The sequence below is a fragment of the Helianthus annuus genome, chromosome 5 (genome assembly GCF_002127325.2).
Source record: "Helianthus annuus cultivar XRQ/B chromosome 5, HanXRQr2.0-SUNRISE, whole genome shotgun sequence".
Lineage (NCBI taxonomy): Eukaryota > Viridiplantae > Streptophyta > Magnoliopsida > Asterales > Asteraceae > Helianthus > Helianthus annuus.
The window spans coordinates 156,117,360-156,135,718 of record NC_035437.2 but is presented as its reverse complement, the minus strand read 5'-3'; the positions used below and the strand labels follow the sequence as shown (position 1 = coordinate 156,135,718).

Sequence of the window (18,359 nt, the reverse complement as noted above, 5' to 3'; positions counted from 1 at the left end):
CAATACAATAGTTTATATCTTGTCTGGGTGCTGTGTGGTTTCCGATTTCTACTATTTGAGTCCGCCTCATAACTCTTGGAGAACATCGTTGTAAAGGTATCTATGAAATTGCCCCTTGAGTTGAGGTACAAAACATTAATGTTGATGATAGAAAATAAACTTTTGAATTGAAGTAGTTTTTTTTTGTTAAAAGTTCCAAGGGAGCTCTGCTTTAACTTTAAATGCCTTGCCATTGGACCCAACCGTCCACCCTTGGATTGAAATAGTTATCGGATGAAGATCATATCCAACTTTTTTATAAAAGACATAACATTTATGTTTATTGATTTTTTAGAATCATATGGTAAATCTGTTATGTTTGATATGAATGAATATAGGTATTGCTACATCTGAAATAATTTAACCTTTTTTTTACAGTTGTACCATTTATATTGAACTTTTAAGATTTAAAAACAAAATTAGGGTCATATTGGTTTAGCAATTAGCAACATGCATTATACCTCCCCATATGTATATAGTTTTCAAATGCATGAAATGGCAATACTTTCATAACACTTTACAAGAGAAGTGGAATTCATCATCATACCCAGTAAATCTCACTAATAGCAAAAATAAAGTAGGGTCTGAGGAGGGTAAGATGTAGACAGCCTTACCTCTACTCCGTAGAAATAGAGAGGCTGCTTCCATTGAAGCCCCCGGCTTGATAGTAGTTTTGCATTAAACCTTGGATATAAGGCACATAACACTCGGCAATTAAGACAAATGCCAATTAGTGTATGTACTCCCTTGTCTTTCGACTATCAACACCACCACATGATGCATGATTAACCATCCCCCTCTTTTAACATTATTTTCACGAAATTGGTAAAATAACGTTAAAATTAGTGCACTTTCACTTTTGACACCACATAATACAAGAGAAGTGGAATTGCATTTTGCAAATTATGAACAAGAGTCCATTGGTTTTCCCCTTTTGTGTTTGGATTATACAACTAACAACTAAAATGACCCAACCAAAAACAGTACCATTACAATGGCATTCAAGACCTTAACCAATGCCCAAAACCGAAACAAAATCACCCATCTCCTAATAACTCAACCTACAACCTTTCACTGCCATATACCTCTGAAACCGGTTCTTTGCTTCTGAACCCAAAATCCATTGATAGACTAACCGAGGTCGGAAGGATGGACCGGATGAACTTACGTGACAGTTCTTTTTTGCCCTTTTTTCTCCTTGAAGACCCGCCCATGGTCCCCGGTTCTTTGACTGATCTTGAAGACTTTGACTCGAAAATTGAGGACCCGAATGAATTGTCATCATTTGTTGCGAAAGATGTGGGCCTGCCGTTATATGTTGGATACCCGAGAGCTGCATCTTGATGTGGTGGTGGAAATTTCTCGCTCTTGCTTTTGGCGGTTGCTTCGGTTACAGCTCTTCTTCTCTGGAGATCATAATCAAGAAACGGATTATTTTTTGGAAAGTAGTAAACCAAAAGGTCAACAAGGTTGAAACAAGTCAAAAGTCTAGATGCAATGCATACATGATACAACCACCTAAATTGTTTTTATTCAAAGATAAAGACTATTATTGTAAAAATATCGTTTTCGATATTCATTTGTAAATTTAATGGTGCTATCATGCAAAATACTGTCGATGTCCAAGAAAAGGGCGTATTTGACTTTCTAAAATCAAATGAGACGATTTTTCAACTTTAATAACAGTTATAAGTGTTTGTAACTAATAACATAAAACATAGATGTTTCACTTACATCTAAGTTGGATTGGATCTCTGCATTGGCTTCTGGAGCTGGAACCGCACGGCTAACGCGTTCACGCGGTCTTGTTCTTCTATTACCGTCAGCAGCATGAGATTTACCGCTTAAACGTCTTTGCCTGTGGAAATATAATAATGAATTTTGCGTCGAATTTCGGAGAAACGAGCAGTAAACATTAAGCAAGATTAAAAAATATATACAACGTAACAACCTTCTAGCTTCTTCCTCTCTCAATTTGACATCTATTTCTTTGCTGGGAGGATATTTTGGTAATTCCGATGGTTCACACGCGTAAGGTTCGGTGGTGAAGAACTGCACACAAAGAGAAAGTAAGAGTTCAATGGATTCCCTTATATACAAATTGCAAGTCTTATTTGTTTTTATAAACTAGAATTTTGACCCGGGTCGCGCGTTGCGGCGGCAACGTCGCGTTTGTGACTTCGTTTCACGTGTAACGATGATGACATTAACGTGAAGTGTGCGCACGTGACATTACGTGTTTTTTACTTTGTTAAACATGTTACGTTGGTGACATTAACGTCTTTATACATAGATAAAAAAAGAGTAAGTCTTGGACATTGTGGTGTAAAGTAGTAAAAGTAATTTAGACATTAACGTAGTTAGGCATAGATTAAAAAAAAGTATGATAATGTGTCGCACGTTGTGGCGTAAAGTAGCAAAAGTAATTTAAACAAAAGGAGGTGTCAAGTTATTAAGTAGAAAAGGTTGGAAGGTCAAAGTTGTCAATTACCAAAAGTTAGAAGTGAATGTGTAACTTACTTAAAGATGAGGGTTAATAATGTTTCATGTTAAAAGTTTGAGGGTTTAAAGTGAAAAAACTTGAAAGTGTAGGGTGAACCGATACATAAGGAAAGCAAAGACAGGAGGTTACTCACATTGCAATTGAGGGCGGATGTGGCAGAGCCACGGTCTTTAGGATCAATTGCAAGAAGATTTTCTAGTAAAGGGAGAGAAGAAGGTGGAAAGTCTTTGAACGTTTCCGTTAAACAACGCTTGTACGGATGTTGTGGCTTGAAAAGAGTTGCGTTTGGCAACCGGTATCTCTTCCAATATTCATCTGATGGAGAGCCGCATAATTTGAATATCTTGTGCAGTTGTTCAACCTGAAGTTATAAATCCAGATCGACTGGTCACTATTCAACTCATCTTCTACATGCGGAAGGATGGGCAAGGGGGTTGCGTTTTGATCGTAAGTCAAAAAAGGGTTAGGATTGAAATGGTTCATTTTAGCACCGCTCAAGACGCACCAGCTCGTGCTGGACTGGACCCGCAAACACATTTTATCCATTTTCTAGAAAATAGAGTAAAATGCCATTTTCGTCCTAGAGGTTTGGCGAGTTTTGCGACTTTCGTCCAAAGATTTGTTTTTCCGCATCTGGATCCAAAAGGTTTGACATCTTGCCATTTTCATCCGGCTCGTTAACTCAATCCATTTTTCACTGTTAAGTCAGGGGTATTTCCGTCTTTTTTGTTAACTTAAAGGGCATTTCGGTCTTTTTCACTTTATGTACAAGCATTTAGCATAATGTACAAGTATTCAATAAAGGTCAATTTGGTCTTTTTCACTTTGTGTACGAAAATACCCCTGACTCAACGGAGAAAAATGGATAGAGTTAACGAGCTAGATGAAATGGCAAGATTCCAAACCTTTTGGATCCAGATGCGGAAAAACAAACATTTGGACGACGAAAGTCGCAAAACTGGCCAAACCTCAGGGACGAAAATGGCATTTTACTCTTCTTTAATCTGAATAATGTAATCAAACTACAAGGTTATTTGTATTTTTACCTCTGTCCGACCGGGCAATATTGGTTTCCCGGCAAGAAGCTCAGCCAAAATGCAGCCAGCACTCCACAGGTCAACACCGACACCATAATAAGTGGCACCGAGAAGTAGCTCCGGGGGTCGGTACCAGAGGGTAACGACACGACTAGTCATTGGTTGCTTATGTTGTGGATTATAAAAAGAAGCCAACCCAAAATCGGCTATCTTCAGAATACCATCATTGTCGATCAGTAAATTTGAGCCCTTAATGTCACGGTGTAACACACCATTCTCGTGACAATGCTCAAGCCCGGAAAGTAGTTGTTTTATATAGCACTTGACCTGCCCACGTGATTACTATTTCAGACACGTAAAACTTAAAAAGCATGTTTATTTTTTTCTACCTTTTAGATGATACGAAAATGATATGAACGTTTTTGGACTCTGCAAAAATCTAGGAATATATACAACACATATAAAAACGTTAAAGAGTAAAGTACACGGATAGTCCTTGTGGTTTACCAAAATTTTGGATTTGGTCCCTAGCTTTCCAGAAGTGCGCATATGGTCCCTATGGTTTGCACTTTGTAGTAATGATCATTTTGTAAAACGACCCGTTTCAACCTATACCCATTTTTGTAAAAAACCCGTTTTGACCCGGACCAAAATGTCATTTACAAACAACCTGTTCTGACCCGTTACCCCGCCCAATCCGACCCGTCAGTCCGTTTTGCCAGTTTATCTAGAATCAAGCGAATCTCCTAATCGTGTGGTAACAATACGTTGATGCAATTTAAAGCAAAACAACATAAAGCAAATATTCGACAGTATTCTCAGCCATTGGAACCTTAAGAAAACAACAAAAACATATTTTTGGATATCATCTTATGGACAAAACCAGAAAACAACAATGTATGAAAGCACAATGAACACAAACATGAGGCAAGTACAACCATACAAGCCAGAAAGAATAAGACAAAAACAACTGTATTATAACAATCAATATGAATACCAAAATAAGGTCAGTTATAATCAATGATATGTGGGGCCAAAAATCATTTAACTAAATTTAAGTCCATATCTATCTTAAATTCTTAATCGGATAATTATTATTATTATGTGTTCCTAAAGAAACACTCATACGAGTAAGTGGTCACATCAGTCATTTCTTAATCAATTAAAACTTCATACAGGCCATATGACATGGCGAAAAAAAAGTCATACGAGAAAGTGGTCACGTTAGTCATTTCTATGTCCGTTAAAACATCATACGTGACGTATGATTCAGCCCTCGTACACCATGTCATACAGCCCGTATGACACGTCAACGCCGAATAGTGTACCGGTATAAAATATGGGTTTGAAAGTTACCTGGGGCTCGGTAAATTTGACACCTTGAACAGCTTGAAGACCGGAAAGATCATGCTCCATGTATTCAAAGACAAGGTAAAGACTAGAAGACATTCTTGAAGTAACCAAGCCTTGAAGCTTAATAATATTGGGATGATTCAACTTCTTTAATATAAGAATCTCTCTAGCCATAAACTTGACACTTTCAGGCTCTAAATTATCAAACCTAACCTTCTTCAAAGCAACTATCTTTCCTGTAATCAAATCCCTAGCTTTATATACATTGCTATACGTCCCCTGCCCAATCTATAACCAACAAATTCAACAATCATAAAACTGCTTCAAATATTTATTTATACAATTAAACAACTTTATATTATATATATTTATTTATTATTTTATTATTATTATTATCTATTATTATTATTATCTATATTAAAAATGATGGTATGTGAATAGTGATTACTATTTCTTATATAATTTTTTAACCCATTTACTTTCTTTAAAACTTGATTTCTTTCTATAGTAACTTATATATATATATAAAAAAAAGTGGATACGCCATTATATTTAATATTTTTTCTCTAAACATACCGGTATTAAGTTTGTTTGAAACCCGTGTTTGTATTAAAAATACAATGTTTTTTAGCTTTAGCGAGTGTCGGTACCGTATCGTGACAAACCAAAACCGTCATTGGTACAGGTATTTTTTGGGTTTTCTCGTAACGAACCGAATTGATAACGCCCAAATTCATTCCACCGTCTTAACAAACCAAAACTGATACCGACCGAATTCCCGCAAATCCCACTAGTAAAAAAATACAAAATTTACAAATTCAAGGATTAACTAACCTTGTCAATTTTCTCAAAAGTATTAGCACGACGAGGGGTCCAATCTTTGATGACGTCACCAGCAACGTCACACAGCCATTCGGGCCAACCTTGAGAGGTCTTCAAACTATAGGCCGGCTTCGGTCTCCGGCGGTCAGGCGGCGGAGCTTCGGCGATTGAGTGGCGGATTCTGTCAACTGCGGTGACGGACACCAGGTGTTCGACGTTATGCGTGAGTGAAGATTGGTGTTGTCCATTGTGGGAGTTTGAGGGGTGATCTGGAGTGGCTCTTTTGCAGAGCACACATCCCATTGTTTAAGATGAAAGAAGGGTGTTTAACAGCATTAAAACCAGGTGGGTGTGGTGACTTGGTGGTTGTGGGGTTGGTGGGGGTGTTAAATGTTGGGGTTTGAAGTGGTGGTGGTGTGAAGGTCCACGGTGGTAATTGTACTGGATTTTTGGGTTAAAAAGGTGTGCAGTGTGCAGAAAAAGGGTGGGGTTTAGTTGAAGAAAGAGAGTATGTGTGTGTGAGAGTGAGAGAGTGTGTAGAAGTGTGTGGAGTTATTATGGGGGTATGAGGGTGAATCTAATACTGTATTTAAAATAGTAAACTGCTAAAATCATTCATGAGGGTTGACTCAAATTGCTAAATCAGTCCAAAATCAACTTTTTTTGCTAAAACAGTCCCTGAGCCTAGTTTCAGTTGCTATTTCAGTCCAATAAATTAACACCGTTAGAACCTCCATTAATAAATGGGTAAAACTGCTAAATTAGTCCCTGAGGTTTGATTCAAGTTGCTAGATCAGTCCAAAATCAAGTTTTTTGAATTTGTTAATTATAAACTTATTTAGATATATAATTTTTCTAGACTTGCATTAATTTTTTGAATTTGTTAATTATAAACTTATGTAGATTATAAACTTATTTAGGTATATAATTTTTCTAGACTTGCATTAATTTTTTGAATTTGTTAATTATAAACTTATGTAGATTATAAACTTATTTAGGTATATAAATCATTAATATCACAAGATTATAAACTTATTTAAGGCGGGTCCAGTTATATTTATGTTCGTTGAATAAATCATTAATATCACAAGAGAAAAAAAATGGTAAATGACAGGTTCTTAATGCATCAATACTTGTACCAAATGCATTATATATTTTCTTAAATGTCTTAAAATTTAAGATAAATTACAAGTCTACCCTAAATATATAATTTAAATTTGTGTTTAGTTATAAAAATATAAACAGAATGTAGCTCTTTTGGAGAGCGCAATTTTATTTGACCTGTCTTAAACACTGGTTTGACCCGAACCTGTTTTGACTCAAACCAAAATAATCTTTTTTTATGAGACTTGTTCTGGCACGACATGTTGTCCGACCTCACCTGAATGATAATCACCTGAATGATAAGTATTATTAAATAAGAAAGCACTTAATTAAGTAGAAAAAATGAATAAAAGAACTTTATAATACAAATATTAAATTAAAATAATTGATAAATATTAAACATTAAATATTACGATTTAAATAAAAACGAATAAAAATTATGTTAATTTCTTAATATTTAAATTTACATATAATGTTTGTATTTTTCATAACTAAATATTGTTTAAATTAACTGTTGTCTTATTTAAATCCTTAAATAAATACTAAATATTTACATGGTAACAACAACAACAACATCAAAATAAAATCAGTATTTAAGGCTGGGCCGGTTAAATTACGCTCTTCAAAAAAGCTACATTTATATTTTTAAAACTAATTTTATTTAAATTAAATTAAGTATTGTCTTATTTAAATACTTAAGTATATAATTAGTAAATATTTAATGATAATAATAATAATAATAATAATAATAATAATCAAAATAACTAACAAATAATTTTTCAAAATAACTAACAAAAGGATTTTTTTTCTCTTGTGATATTAATGATTTATATACCTAAATAAGTTTATAATCTAAATAAGTTTATAATTAACAAATTCAAAAAATTAATGCAAGTCTAGAAAAATTATATACCTAAATAAGTTTATAATCTAAATAAGTTTATAATTAACAAATTCAAAAAATTAATGCAAGTCTAGAAAAATTATATACCTAAATAAGTTTATAATTAACAAATTCAAAAAACTTGATTTTGGACTGATCTAGCAACTTGAATCAAACCTCAGGGACGAATTTAGCAGTTTTACCCATTTATTAACGGAGGTTCTAACGGTGTTAATTTATTGGACTGAAATAGCAACAGAAACTAGGCTTAGGGACTGTTTTAGCAAAAAAAGTTGATTTTGGACTGATCTAGCAATTTGAGTCAAACCACAGGGACGATTTTAGCAGTTTACTCTATTTAAAATTGGCTGATTCTAAACACACCCTCATCCCCTCCTGATTATACCCCCCTTGTGAGAGGAAAACTGTCGGTCCCACGCGGGCCCCACCTGTAAGTATGTGAGAGGAGGGGGTGTAAAAAGTAATTAGGGGGGTGTAGAAAGTAGCACCCTTAAAATTTAGAGTAAATTACGTTTTTGGCCCCTGTGGTTATATCAATTTTACTATATTAGCACAAAATAAGAATTTTTAACATATCTGCCCCCATGGTCTCTGGCCCCTGTGGTTATATCACCTTTACTATATTAGCCCAAAATAAGAATTTTTAACATATCTGCCCCCATGGTCTCTGTAACTAACCATTTTGGCCCCTAAGTCTAGAGATCATGGGAGGTTAACGGTGAAATTCTCGTCCAAAAGCTTCTTAAATCCGGTAAGCATGTCGAGATTCTGCCGGAGAGTTTTGCCGCTACGGCGGCCGTCGATAACGCTTCTAGACATTCAAATTCAAAGAAGAAGAAAAAACAGAGCAACAAAGAGTTACAGAATGATGTCATAGCGACAGCCGATGACGACGTTGAACATGTCAATGGGTGGTGGTGGAAGGGGATGGCGGCGACGGTGGTGGTGGTGGGGAGTGGTGACAGAGGTGATGGCTGGAGAAGAATAGGGTGGGGCCCCACACACACATATATATTAATAATTATTTAATTTAATATGTTTTATCATTAAGGGCAATTTAGTAATTTAACATTGATTTAACTAAGTAAACTAATGGTCATCCATTCAGGGGACTATCCGAGTAACAAAATAACAAATCATATGGAGCATACCATCTATTTTTGTCACACCCCTAATTTCCACGTGTCACCGGTGGGCCCGGTGGGGGATTAACGTGACGTAGTTGATATCATCATAGTCAAACAACACAAATTATAATGCACAGCGGAAGCAAAGATAGATTTATTTCAACTTAAATTATTGTAATATTCGAGTATCACAAAATGTCGAAATAGAATCCACAGGCAGAATCAAATAAAAAGGAAACTTCATTTCAACAGACTTCATGCATCCTAAGCTTGCGAGACTTCTATGGATGCTTAAGGAGTGACCAGCCTATTACGCGTAGTACCTGCACTTAGTCTTTTTGGAAAATACGTCAGTTTACACTGGTACTGACTCATTTTGAAAATGTTTAAAATTGATTAAATGCTTGTGGCATAAAACTTTTTATAACTTGGGATAATTATTTGCTTAATAATCTTGTAAAAGAATTACATGTTCGTTCTGCGTTCAGTAGCCCGGGTCGTGCCAGGTTAAAGATTAATAGACACACCACTTAATATAATTCCGCCGCGAGACTTCTCTCGTACCGACGATTATACATGTAGTACAGCACTACGGGTGTACGCCTACACCCGAGTGCTAAGGTCGTGGCCATTCTTTGAATGATGCCAAGGATATCCGGGACATGGTCATTAAGCCCCCAAAGGCGTTGAACAAACAAAACAACATTTTCAAACGGGTTATTATGACTGCACATAACCAAGACCGGTTAAGGTCAATTCCCCGACCAAACGGTATTTTATATACCGTACCCCAAGCCCGTATAGGGAAAATAAGTTAAACGTATTTACCTGAGCAAAGTATAAACCAAATATAATGAGTGCACGTAGCTTTTACTGGGCTCCTAGATCTGGAAATTAAGGTTTTAATAACCTATTAGAATCCTAACGGGTCTTAAGCTTAGACCGGTTAGTTTTATATAAAGATTTCGGTTTTAAACGCACAATAAGGCGAAGACCGTTTTAGAATGTGGTTTTGTCCCAACAAGCTTGCACACTTGTTTTATATGGGTAACATAATCACATTCTGGATTTTGAGACCAAAAAGATATGGTTTGACCCGTTTCGGCTAAAATGGCCAAACTAGTCGCATAAGTCGATCCGAACGCGTATAATGCGTAACGAGTAACCATAAAAGTCAAATACAAGTTTCTGAAGTCAATATGCTTAAAATATGTTGTGATATCAGAATGATACCTTTCATTATGCCCCAAATTATTTTAAACCAAAACTATGCCTCATAAGGGCGTTTTGGTCATTTTATAAAGTGTAAAAGGGTTAAAATGATAACCTGAGTTACAGGTCTGATTAAATTAGTAAATATACTTAATTTACTAAGTTATAACAGTAGGGTATCAAATTTTGTGTGAAATTTATTATCTTTAACCTTATTATGCACCGTAGGGGCATTTTGGTAATTTCACATGTGTCTAAAAGGTCAATTCTGGAATTCTGAGTTCAAAACATTTGCCTACTGTTTAAAATATAAAAATTTCACTAATTACATCAGTAGGTTCAATCCCTTAAGCTTAATAAGGTTCTAGTGCACACTTATGTGTTATAAATGCCTAAAAAGGCGATTTGGAGGCATTTCCGGGTTTTCTGTAAAAAGCTGATATTTTTGATATTCCAGAAGGCTCAAAATAATTTATTTATCATAACAAATCAGTAGAAATTGGTTTGAGGTCAAAAGGATTTGTAAAACTCATTTTATGGCTAAAAAGGGCAAAATCGGCATAAACCGAATTAATCTTAGAACACTAAATTATGCTCAGCCTAAAAATAAATAAAAATCTCCAAAAATCCCAAAATATTATTTTATAACAGTGGGTAAAAAGTTTGGTATAAAAATTTGGGTTTTGATAGGCTATACATAATTTACGCCATTTAATTAGTAAAGAAGCTCTTAATTACGCTATTGAGCATAACTCTTAATCTAGACCTCAAACTGACTTCAAATTTTGGGTGCAAGTTTATAAATCAGTAGCTAAGGTGCCTACCCTTTTATATTTTCAAAAATCATGTTTTAAGGTCAAATGGGCATAATGGTCAACATATAAGCGATTAACGGAAACATGCATGTGAATAGGATATCTAATGAACCAAGTTGTATAATCTCAGAGAGTTATACTAACATGTAAATAGGTTCAAAAGAAGCTCTAAGGCAATCCTAATCTTGGCTTAAACGGGTCAGAACTGAAAGTCAAAGCAGAAGTCAAACTTTGCGACTTTCGGTTCCAAACCGAGCCTAAACTGAAAATTGTCGAGTTGAACATGTTGGAACATGTTCTTACATTAATTACCAAGTTATTTTAATGATTAAACAGGTTGCATGCATCCTACATTGCTAATTATGTATTAATTCGCAAATAACCTTTCTGTTGAGTTTTTATAACAAGCTTTGACTCGACAATTAACATAGTTAGAGTGGGAATCTGGAAATACCCTTTTAAGGGTTTGTTACCCACATAATTACCTACTTAAAGGTACTTTTAATTCGTGATTTGACAGAGCACATTTTAATTAATCACGAAGTCAAACCTTAATTACGACGGTTTGACTTTTAGCTATATAACTAAGCTAAAACGAATTAGGAAGGGTTAAGGACACTTACAAGAATCCTAATTGAGATTAGAGAGCCTAAGGAAGAGTGCTTGTTGTCCAGAGAGCTCCAGAAGTGCACTTGTGAACTTTTGCAAATGGATGCATGAATTGTTCACAACTTCAAGTCTCTTATATATTGATTTTGATCTCATAAGATGGTGCCAAACAAGTCTACACATGATACAAGATCATTACAGGTGCCCCCTATGCATGAAATACCATTGGGGCAGCCCCTGGTATATAAAACAAGCTCTCAAAGTCGGTTAACAGGCCTGAAATGGCAGCTGTCCACGTTTTCTGGTGCTGGGAGTCTGATGCGGCCCGCCTGGGGTTACCAGGGATTCTCACGCGGGCCGCCTGACCTGTCTGATCAGTCAACAAGTTTTCAAACTTTGCAATTTTGGTCCCTGGTCCTTTGTAACGTGGTTTTGAGCTTCTAAATTGCCATTTCAGCCTCCAAACTTGATTTTTAAGGGCGTTGGGACTTTTACTAACTTGGTTAAGTCCTTGACTAGCCTTGTAACCACTCATAAGGCCATAGAATTCAATGTTGAAGCTTTTAACCCCTCGAACACGAATTTGATCATAACTTTCTCATACAATAACGAAACTTTATGAAATTTTAATCACATATTCTAGTGAGTATATTTTATCGTTACAAATCTTCCGGTCTGCCAAAAGGTCACTCAGAGGTATACTTTGCACATGTTGACACTTTTAGCCCCTGTAGTTTGTAATTCCTCACTTTCCTTTTTGTTTCGCTTCGTATGATCCATGATTTATTCGTTGGAAGGTATAAACATTATGTAGGGCTATTTTAGAATATATTTATCCATTTTTTGACACTTTGGACCTTTATATTCACATAGTTTCCCCGTTTGTCAACTTTAGTCCCTCCAAAGTATTCTTTCTCACGTTCAGAGCTTATGACACGTGTTTATACTTTATTGGACACAAATTTTCAAGGTGTTACATCCTCACCCCCTTAAAAGAAATCTCGTCCTCGAGATTTAAGGAAACAGATGAGGGTATTTCTCTTTCATTGAGGATTCTAGCTCCCACGTGTATTCAGGACCTCTGCGGGCGTCCCACTTCACCTTGACAATAGGCACAAGCTTTCTCCGAAGCTTCTTTACCTGTCGATCCTCAATCGACACAGGTTTTTCCACAAATTTTAAGCTCTCGTCTATATGCACATCTGTGTGTGGTATGACTAGCGACTCATCGGCCAGACATTTCTTCAGATTGCAGACATGAAATACATTATGAATACCATCGAGCTCCTCAGGTAAGTTTAACTTGTAAGCCACTGATCCTACACATTCGATGATTTCGAATGGTCCTATATACCTTGGGCTTAACTTACCTTTCTTGCCAAATCGCATCACCCCTTTCCAAGGTGATACTTTGAGCAAAACTTTATCGCCAACCTCAAACTTGAGAGGTTTTCGCCTTTCATCCGCATAGCTCTTCTGCCTGTCTCGAGCAGCTTTTAGGCGGTCGCGAATTTGGACAATCTTGTCCGTTGTCTCGAAGACTAAGTCAGGACCTGATAATTGCGTATCTCCCACTTCTGCCCAGCAAATGGGCGTTCTGCACTTTCTACCATATAGTGCCTCAAAAGGCGCAGCCTTAATGCTAGTATGGTAGCTATTATTGTAGGAGAACTCGACCAATGGTAAATGCCTGTCCCAACTTCCTCCTAGATCAATTACACATGCACGCAGCATGTCTTCCAACGTTTGAATAGTACACTCACTCTGCCCATCCGTCTGAGGATGGTAAGCCGTACTGAAATTCAATTGAGTGCCCAGAGACTGTTGGAAACTCTTCCAGAAATGAGATGTGTATCTAGTATCCCGATCTGAGATAATAGATACTGGTACGCCATGCAAGGCCACAATCTTATCCACGTACAGTTGGGCTAGCATGTCAGAGCTGAAGGTCTCTCTAATGGGTAGGAAATATGCTGACTTAGTCAGTCTATCAACTATGACCCATATAGTATCATTTCCCTTCGGCGTCTTAGGCAATTTGGTGATGAAATCCATCGTCACCATTTCCCATTTCCAAGTGGGAATTTCAGGCTGTTGCAGCAAACCTGACGGCTTCTGATGTTCAGCTTTGACTTTAGCACACGTCAAGCATTTAGCTACATAAGCAGCTATAGACTTTTTCAAGCCTATCCACCAATAATTTGCCTTTAAATCCTGGTACATCTTATCAGCTCCAGGATGGACGGAATACTTGGAACTGTGGGCTTCCTTGAGGATAACATCCCGAAGTCCTCCATAAACAGGAACCCATATTCGTCCATTTAACCTCAACATTCCGTCCTTGTCGTAGGACAACTGTTCTTCAGTCACTCCTAATTTCTCCTCAGGATAGTTAGCTTCCAACACAGCTTCCTTTTGTGCAGCTAACAACCTTTCATTCAAACTGCTCTTAATTTCAATGCTCTTGGCATTGATCCTTATCGGCTTCACTCTTTCCTTCCTGCTCAAAGCATCTGCGACTACATTGGCCTTGCCTGGATGGTATCTTATTTCACAATCATAATCGTTCAAGGTTTCCATCCATCGTCGCTGCCTCATGTTCAGATCCTTCTGATTGAACAGGTGTTGAAGGCTCTTGTGGTCGGAATAGATCACACACTTCATCCCATACAGATAATGCCTCCAAAGCTTCAGTGCAAATACAACGGCACCCAATTCCAAGTCATGGGTGGTGTAATTCTTCTCGTGCACCTTTAATTGATGTGAAGCGTAGGCTATAACCTTGCCCTTTTGCATTAACACACAACCCATTCCGGTGTGTGATGCATCACAATACACCACAAATTCATCAATGCCTTCAGGTAGAGTCAGCACTGGAGCGTTACTTAACTTCTGCTTCAAGATATCAAAAGATTCTTGCTGCTTAGGCCCCCAATTAAACTTAATGTTCTTACGTGTTAACGACGTCAAGGGTGCAGCAATCCTTGAGAAGTTTTCAATAAAACGCCTATAGTATCCAGCCAAACCTAGGAAGCTACGAATCTCTGAAGGTGTCTTTGGCTCTTACCAGTTCATAATAGCTTCTATCTTTGTGGGATCCACTTGAATTCCATGTTCGCTCACAACATGTCCAAGGAACTGGACTTCGCGAAGCCAAAATTCACATTTTGAAAACTTGGCATAGAGCTTCTCTTGATGGAGCGGCTTAAGAATGCACCGAAGATGCTTCTCATGGTCAGCTTGGTTCTTTGAGTAGATGAGGATGTCGTCGATGAAGACGATGACAAATTTATCCAGATAAGGCTTGCATACGCGATTCATGAGATCCATGAATGCGGCAGGTGCGTTAGTGAGCCCAAAAGGCATCACTAGAAACTCATAATGACCATAACGAGTCCTAAACGCGGTCTTATGTACATCCTCCTCCTTGACCTTCAGTTGATGATAACCTGACCTGAGATCTATCTTGGAGAAGTAACTCGCTCCCTGTAGCTGGTCGAATAGATCATCGATCCTGGGCAAAGGATATCTGTTCTTGATAGTAACCTTGTTTAGCTCACGGTAATCAATGCATAGACGCTCCCCATGGAGATGAACTAGGTCTAATAAAACCTTTAGCTAGTAAATCATCTAGCTGTGTCCTTAATTCCTTCATCTCCGTTGGTGCTAATCTATATGGTGCTCCCCATGGAGATGAACTAGGTCTAATAAAACCTTTAGCTAGTAAATCATCTAGCTGTGTCCTTAATTCCTTCATCTCCGTTGGTGCTAATCTATATGGTGCTCTGGCTACTGGTGCAGCTCCGGGGATGATGTCAATCTTGAATTCCACCTGCCTATCTGGTGGCAAACCAGGTAGTTCCTCCGGAAAAACCTCGGGATAGTCAGAAATGACTGGTATGTCTTCGATCCTGGGCTTCTTCTCGTCAATGGTTATTTGTGCCATATAAATGACACAACCCTTACTCATGCATCCGGATGCCTTAAGCATAGCCACTTGCTCAGGCAATCCATGTTGAGTATCTCCCTGAATAGTGAGTGGCTCACCAGATGGGGTCTTGATTACTACTTGCTTCTTGTTGCACACTATCTGGGCTTGGTTGCGCGATAACCAATCCATTGCTATTACTACATCAAAGCCTGCTAGCTTGAAGGGTAACAAGGACAAAGGAAAAGAGTGGTTCCTAATGGATAGGACACATCCATCTAATACAGTCGAAACTGTTTCTATTGTTCCGTCAGCTAATTCCACCTCATAATTCATACTTAGGGTTTAACAGGTAATTTCAATAAATCACAGAACTTATTATCTACAAAGGATCTATCCGCCCCAGAGTCAAACAATATCCTTGCGTAGACATCATTAATGAGAAAAGTACCTGTTATGACATTATCATCCTGAATAGCTTCCTTTGCATCCATGCGGAAGACCCTTGCATTAGTCTTCTTTCCCTCTTCTGCTTTCTTGGCAAGTTTCGGGCAGTTGGGTCTAATATGTCCCTTCTCATTACAATTGTAGCAGGTGGCATCCTTAAGTTTCTTGCAATCTAATGCCTTATGATCCGGGGACTTGCAAATCCCACATAGTTTCTGCTGAGATTGGGATCTAAACTCCTGCCTGCATTTCCCGAAATGGTGCTTCTTACAAACTTTGCACCTGGGCTTTTCACCCGACTGTTGATCTCCCTTCTTGGATCCCGACCCTTTCTTGTGGTCGTCATTGCCCTTACGCTTCTTATCTGAGCGTCGCGAACCATCGTCTTCGTGTTTTCGTTTCTCGGCATCTGCAGCTCTCAGGGATCTCTGTCTAACTGCATCTAGAGTAAGGGACAGAGATATGTCAGCTACTGATCAAAACGTAGTGGGCTGAGAGGCCTTGACGCTCGCTTTAATTTCTGGGGCCAGACCCCCAATGAAACGGGCTATCCTCTTCGGTTCAGGTGTTACAAGATAGGGAACTAGCCTTGACAAGGTATTGAAGGTTGTGAGGTACGCCTGGCAGTCCAGGTTCTTCATGACTAAGGACAGGAAATCAGATTCTATCCTTTCAACCTCGTGTTTAGGACAGTAATTCTCCTTGATCAGGGCAACAAATTGTTCCCAAGACATGTTGTATAGCGGTATCTTCCCGGTGGCTTGAATCAGCGACTTCCACCATTGTAGGGCATCACCTTTGAAAGATTGTGTCACAAACTTCACAATATCTCTTTCAGCACAGCCACTTATATCCACTACTGTCTCCATCTCATCAAGCCAAGTCATACAGTCCACTGCCCCCCTTCTCCCCAGTAAAATCCCGGGGTTTACAAGACACAAAGTATTTATACGTGCAACCCTTGGCACGTGGGGCATCATAAAGCACGATCTTCTTGGAATGATTATCATTTTCATTCGAAGAATGTCTATCATCATCCTTCTTAGATTCTTCCTTTTTAGACTTAGGTTGGACAGAAGGTGGCTTGCTGTGAGACTCCGAATGACTCTTGGATTTGATATGCGGTGTAGACAAGGTCCTACTATGGGTCCCACTGTACTCACTGTACTGTCTTTCTAATGCTTTAGTAACCGCGTCATCCACAAGCGCTTTCAGCTCTGCGCCAGTTAACTGTATTTTTGCATTATCATGGTTCTCTACCGGACGACTGTTCACTTCGTCCGACCCCGCCATGTAGCTTCACTTGCTACATATAGACAATAATAGGCAAGGTTTTATTTAGATGCTAATACAGTATTTTATACTTTATTAACCATGGCTTTAAATAGTCATTACTGGTTAATTTTGTTAATTAATTATTTGTGCAGGACCTTTATTATAATCCTATATAATAACTTTAATGTTGGCACCTAAAGGCCTAGTTATGCAAACAAGTTTTAATTTATAACTAGGATTTTCACATAATCGAGGTATTAGGGTTTGAATCACAGTTCATTACCCCTTTAGACAGTGAGTTGCAGACTCTAACTGTCTCTTAGTCCCTAGGACATTAATTATTACCCGTAGGTACTTCATTCCCAAGGAATGGATATTTACTTACAGGGAATTTTAAATTAACCCAATTTTCAATAATAGCTTATGTGACTTTTACTGTGTCACAATTTGCCCAGTATGTTAACATACTTACAGATGTTAACAGAATTTGGAATCTTCTAGACAGGTCCTACCATCTTGGCCATGTCTGCGATGACACGTGGCTAGGTGTTACCCCTTAGATTCTCTTTATAACGCAGATCAATCCTAAGTTGAGACGTTAATTATGGACCTGAATCTAATTATGGAGATACCATCTTGGCCTTGTCTTAAAATGACATGTGGCTAGGTCTTGTCCCTTTTTAGATTTTGCCATTTTATATTAATGGTAGGTCTTCTTTATTTTAGGAAATGTTATTTTCATTTTTACTTTTTTATTTTTAAGTTTATTCATATACTTATTTATAACAATAATCATGAAAATTTAAATGCAACATTTCATTAATAAAGATTCAACAGTACAATATTTGCCCTAAACGGGACTTCTACAAACAACATGCCCACGCAGGGGCGAAATACAACAAACAAATAAACACACTAACAAACAACAAACCCACGCAGGGGTCAACTGAAAGACATACCCACGCAGGGGCAGAATACAAAAAGACAAGCTCGCGCAGGAGCTGAATACAGAAACAACAAGTCCACGCAGGGACTGATTACAACTAAAATACTAAGATCTTCAATGGTCCCTCCTTTTGGACTTTCCTTTGATCAAATCTGATAGTCCTTTGAAGAAACCTCTGTTGTGTCTGCGCTCAGTTTGGATTTCCCATTCACAACGGTCCAGTCTCTCAAGGACCTCC

General features: G+C 37.8%; 1 protein-coding gene across 2 annotated transcripts; it reads right to left on the bottom strand.

Annotated features, from left to right (window-relative positions):
• Window positions 1-909: 909 nt before the first annotated feature.
• LOC110941938 (probable serine/threonine-protein kinase At1g54610) lies at window positions 910-6,313 on the bottom strand. Of its 2 annotated transcripts, XM_022183632.2 has the most exons (7): window positions 5,767-6,313; window positions 4,936-5,220; window positions 3,589-3,906; window positions 2,676-2,903; window positions 1,991-2,091; window positions 1,774-1,897; window positions 910-1,445 (listed from the first exon to the last, which is right to left on the bottom strand). In XM_022183632.2, exons 1-7 carry the CDS (start codon window positions 6,055-6,057, stop codon window positions 1,101-1,103), a joined length of 1,692 nt encoding a protein of 563 aa, XP_022039324.1. In that variant the 5' UTR covers window positions 6,058-6,313; the 3' UTR covers window positions 910-1,100. The 2 variants fall into 2 exon arrangements, with proteins under 2 accessions (XP_022039324.1, XP_022039325.1); XM_022183633.2 differs by lacking the exon at window positions 2,676-2,903.
• Between the last annotated feature and the right edge of the window lie 12,046 nt (window positions 6,314-18,359).

What these genes read in the sequence shown, in the direction of transcription:
- LOC110941938 (XM_022183632.2), bottom strand. Translation starts at nt 6,057, where the DNA reads ATGGGATGTGTGCTCTGCAAAAGAGCCACTCCAGATCACCCCTCAAAC. An exon ending in AGAGAGGAAGAAGCTAGAAG is followed by an intron (nt 1,898 to 1,990) that starts GTTGTTACGTTG and finishes ATATTTCCACAG; the next exon opens with GCAAAGACGTTTAAGCGGTA. An exon ending in AGATCCAATCCAACTTAGAT is followed by an intron (nt 1,446 to 1,773) that starts GTAAGTGAAACA and finishes TATGATCTCCAG; the next exon opens with AGAAGAAGAGCTGTAACCGA.